This window comes from Meleagris gallopavo, chromosome 1 (assembly GCF_000146605.3).
Source record: "Meleagris gallopavo isolate NT-WF06-2002-E0010 breed Aviagen turkey brand Nicholas breeding stock chromosome 1, Turkey_5.1, whole genome shotgun sequence".
Taxonomy (NCBI): Eukaryota; Metazoa; Chordata; class Aves; order Galliformes; family Phasianidae; genus Meleagris; species Meleagris gallopavo.
In genome coordinates this window covers 102858650-102862312 of record NC_015011.2, presented here as the reverse complement: position 1 = coordinate 102862312, position 3663 = coordinate 102858650, and the positions used below count along the sequence as shown (strand labels likewise).

Genomic DNA, 3663 nt, shown 5'->3' with positions numbered 1-3663 from the left:
CCACATTGTACAAATGGTCTGCACGCATGCAGCAAAATCAGCACTCCTGGGAAGGAGTTGAGCAACCCCTGTGGTCAAGACTGCTGTTTATATGCAGCAACATCCACCTCGTGACAGGGAGGAGCTGTCTGGTATAGGCTCAGTCTGACCCCATCAAACAGTAGCTGTCTTCCACTGATTTCTTCTTCTTCAGCTACATGAAAAGGATAAATAGCCCTTGTCAGAAAGAACACGTTTATACAAAACTACACAGGAAGTTGTGGTGAAGCTGATGATATTTGATAGATCATGTCCTGCTCTGTTATTTTCATTACAACGGTTTCTTCTCACTGATTACCTGTTCACTATGCCACACGATGACCGTGATGGCTCCTACTGATTGGTACTTAGTAGCCTAACAATTCTGTTAATCACTCAGTTCTGCTACATAATAAATACACTTCTGCATTATATGTTTGTTGCATTGCATATTTATCGATCAAAATAAATTAATAGTAGAAACCTGAAATTAAGTATACATTGATTGCTTAACAACTCCACAATTCTTTCAAGATATTGTCCTTGTAGCACACCAGATGGCATTAGACACTGTGTGCTTCAAACGACATGGTTATTCACAACATCTTATAAATCCTCACTGTAATTGTATTAGCCTCCTCTTAATTATCAGTCTTTTTGACAGTACAGGTTTGCAGCTTTTACATCCTCGATCTGGCTAACGCTATACATTCATTCAATAACCTAGTGGATTGCAACCTTGCCCACGGTAGGCAGTTGCAACTGGATGGTCTTCAAGGGCCCTTCTAACTCAAGCCATTCTATGATTCTTTGATTCTATGATTCTGTGATTTATAGGGATCAACAACATCTGGATTTCTTATGCACAGTTAGAAAAAAATGGCACTGATGTTTTATTATTAATCTAGTTTTGATGTTTCTGACAATACTGATTTCATAGTATCTCACTTTTACTCACCTTTTTTGGGAACATGTGGAATATGACTGAGATACAGGCATCTCTCTGCAGTATAATCAATGACTGTCTTCCAGGTGGAACTACACTGGCACATGCATCTTCTCAAGTTGTTTCACTGGTTTATGTCTTCAGTTGTCGATCAGAAGGGTGCCTACTAATGTTTCTTGGTCCCCATTGTTCAAATCTACATTTAAGAGGACTTGTACTGTAATGTTAGAAAAGAAGAATTCTTAATGTCAGTAAAATAACAGCAGTAGTGGCAGATGAACAAATAAAAATGGCATTATGGTTACTGGTTGCTCACCAGTTGGAAAAGCAAAGATTTTTGTATCTTGCCCTTTAGCAATCCTTAAGTATTTCTTAAAAGCTACAGGCCAAACAGAACAAAGCTACATTGATGCACAGCTGGCACAGCTGCCCAGAGCTGTGGCGCCCCATCCCCGGAGGCACTCAAAGCCAGGTTGGATGGGGCCCTGGGCAGCTGAGCTGGTGGGGGCAGCCCTGCTCATGGCAGGGGTTGGGGTGGGCGGGCTTTGGTCTCCCTTCCAATTCAAGCCACTTCATGATTGTAGGATGGTTTCTTCCGTGGCATTGGAAGCTTAGGCTTATTAGGCATGCTCTGAGTATATGTAGCATCCCATAGCAGAAAATGTATCAAGAGCAACTAGAAACACTTTTATCCACAGGTCTGGCTGAAAGCATTGTCATCTTCTTAAGCAACAAATTATTTAATGCTTAAAGCATTAAATAAAGCATAAGATGGAGAGGACATAGAACTTTGCTTACTGGAGTTTCAACTCCTCATCAATACAATGCTATGACGACCTGTGTCACAGACCACATCATCTGTTGCTGTGAAAGCAAGTGCAAGTAAAATCCCACTTCTACCTTCCTATGCACTGCAGTGGGGTGATCTCATGAAAAATGTAAAACAGAGAAAGAGAAGATGAGCTCTTTAGTCATGGAACTTTTGCCTGCAACAAGAGTGAGCTGTGTCCAGGTTCCACTTACATGAGACTCACTGTCACATCCAAGTGCTCAAGGACTGGGACGGGCTCGGCATCCTGGCTTGTATTGGGAACAGTGCAGCCAGTAGGACCAGAGAGATTATTGTTCCTCTGTACTCCGCCCCGGTGAGGCCACATCTTGAGTGCTTTGTTCAGTTTTGCGCATCTCACTACAGAAAAGACATGGAGGCCCTGGAGTGTGTACAGAGAAGGGTATGTCTCGCTCCGATTTATAGGAGAGAGATGAGGTTCTTTTAATATTATATACCCGGCGTGAGATTAAGAAACAACGGTTCAAATGTTGGTCCGACCAGTTTATTATAATCCTAATCAGGGAGACGGGGAAGGGAAGGAGGGCGATAGAAAAGAAAGGAAAGAAGCAAGAATTGCGTAAAGCGGGGATAGTCACCACCAGGATCCAGCAGCGATCCCGTTGCACGACGTTTCGATGGTCCGAGGTAGAAGCAGCAGGGGGGGAGAGAGAAGCAGCACGGCCGGCCTTGGGCAGCAAGCAGGTGGCAGAAGGAAGTCGCGGAACCGATCCAGGAGGAAGCAGCAGGACTCAGGTAGCAGGCCCAGGAGAGTCCTTTTTCCTCCTTTTTCTCCTGCCTACGTGACATCCCTGGGCGCTTGAGCAATAGTCATGTGAGTATCCCCCGAGATGCCCATCATCCTTAGATAAGTCCACACAAAAGACCGCTTCACGGCTATTTAGCTGCAGTTTATCTTCCTCTCCTTGCCCCTGGCCTTGTCCATCAAAGTTCTCCAGACAAAGGATTTCACCACCTTTGCCCAGGACTTGCCTGGACTTGTATAAGTCCATCTGTGTCCCCAGCAAGCTTTGAGGCACTGATGTTAGCAGAATAATATCTTACAGGATAACAGAACTGTGAGCGGTCTGGAACACAAGCCTGATGGGGGGCGGCTGAGGGAGCTGGGGTTGTTCAGTCTGGAGAGCAAGAGGCTCGGGAGAGAGTTTATTGCTCTGTACAAACACCTGAAAGGAGGTTGTGGTGAGGTTAGGGGACTTTTCTCATGTAGCAGTGATAGGACGATAGTGAATGGCCTCAAGTTGTGCCAGGGGAAATCCAGGTTGGATATTAGGAAGAATTTCTTCTCAGCAAGAGCAGTGAGGCAGTGGCACAGGCTGCCCAGGGAGGTGGTGCAGTCACCGTCCCTGGAGGTGTTCAGGAGCCGTGTGGATGTGGCACTGAGGGACGTGGGCAGTGGGTGTGGTGGGGGTGGGGCTGGTGGTTGGACTGGGTGATCTTGGTGGTCTTTTCCAGCCCTAATGAGTGCGATTCTATGAAACAACAGCCCTAACTGTTGAACAACGGATTAGTTTCCCTCTCTGTGTGTGACACAATCCATCTTGAGGTTCCCTGAACTTTCTTTGTCAGTAAGCAGTAGCAGGCACCCTGTCGCAAGAGCCTCTTTTTGCGTGACCTGCGTGAACGGCCCCTATGGCCCCCCAAACTTTACAACACACCCACACGGCACCGCCTCCGTCTTGGCGGCCGGAGCAGGCCGCATGCGCAGTCGCTAGAGGCTTCCGGTATGGTTGAACGCTGCCACGGGCTGATGGCTGGGACAGCGTATGCCGTGGGGCCGCTAGCGACTGTGCTGTTCTGTCTCCTGGTTGTGATGCCCCCGCGGTGTGCAGGTGAGCACGGTGCAGCA

At 47.0% G+C, this 3663-nt stretch overlaps 1 protein-coding gene across 1 annotated transcript in view; it reads left to right on the top strand.

Moving 5' to 3' along the window:
• The first annotated feature begins 3540 nt into the window (after window positions 1-3540).
• The window catches only part of IL10RB (interleukin 10 receptor subunit beta), a 10744-nt gene continuing 10621 nt past the window's right edge, over window positions 3541-3663 (top strand). The window contains exon 1 of the mRNA XM_031556005.1: window positions 3541-3646. Coding sequence (XP_031411865.1) covers window positions 3541-3646 — 106 coding nt within the window. The remainder of the gene's footprint in view (window positions 3647-3663) is intronic.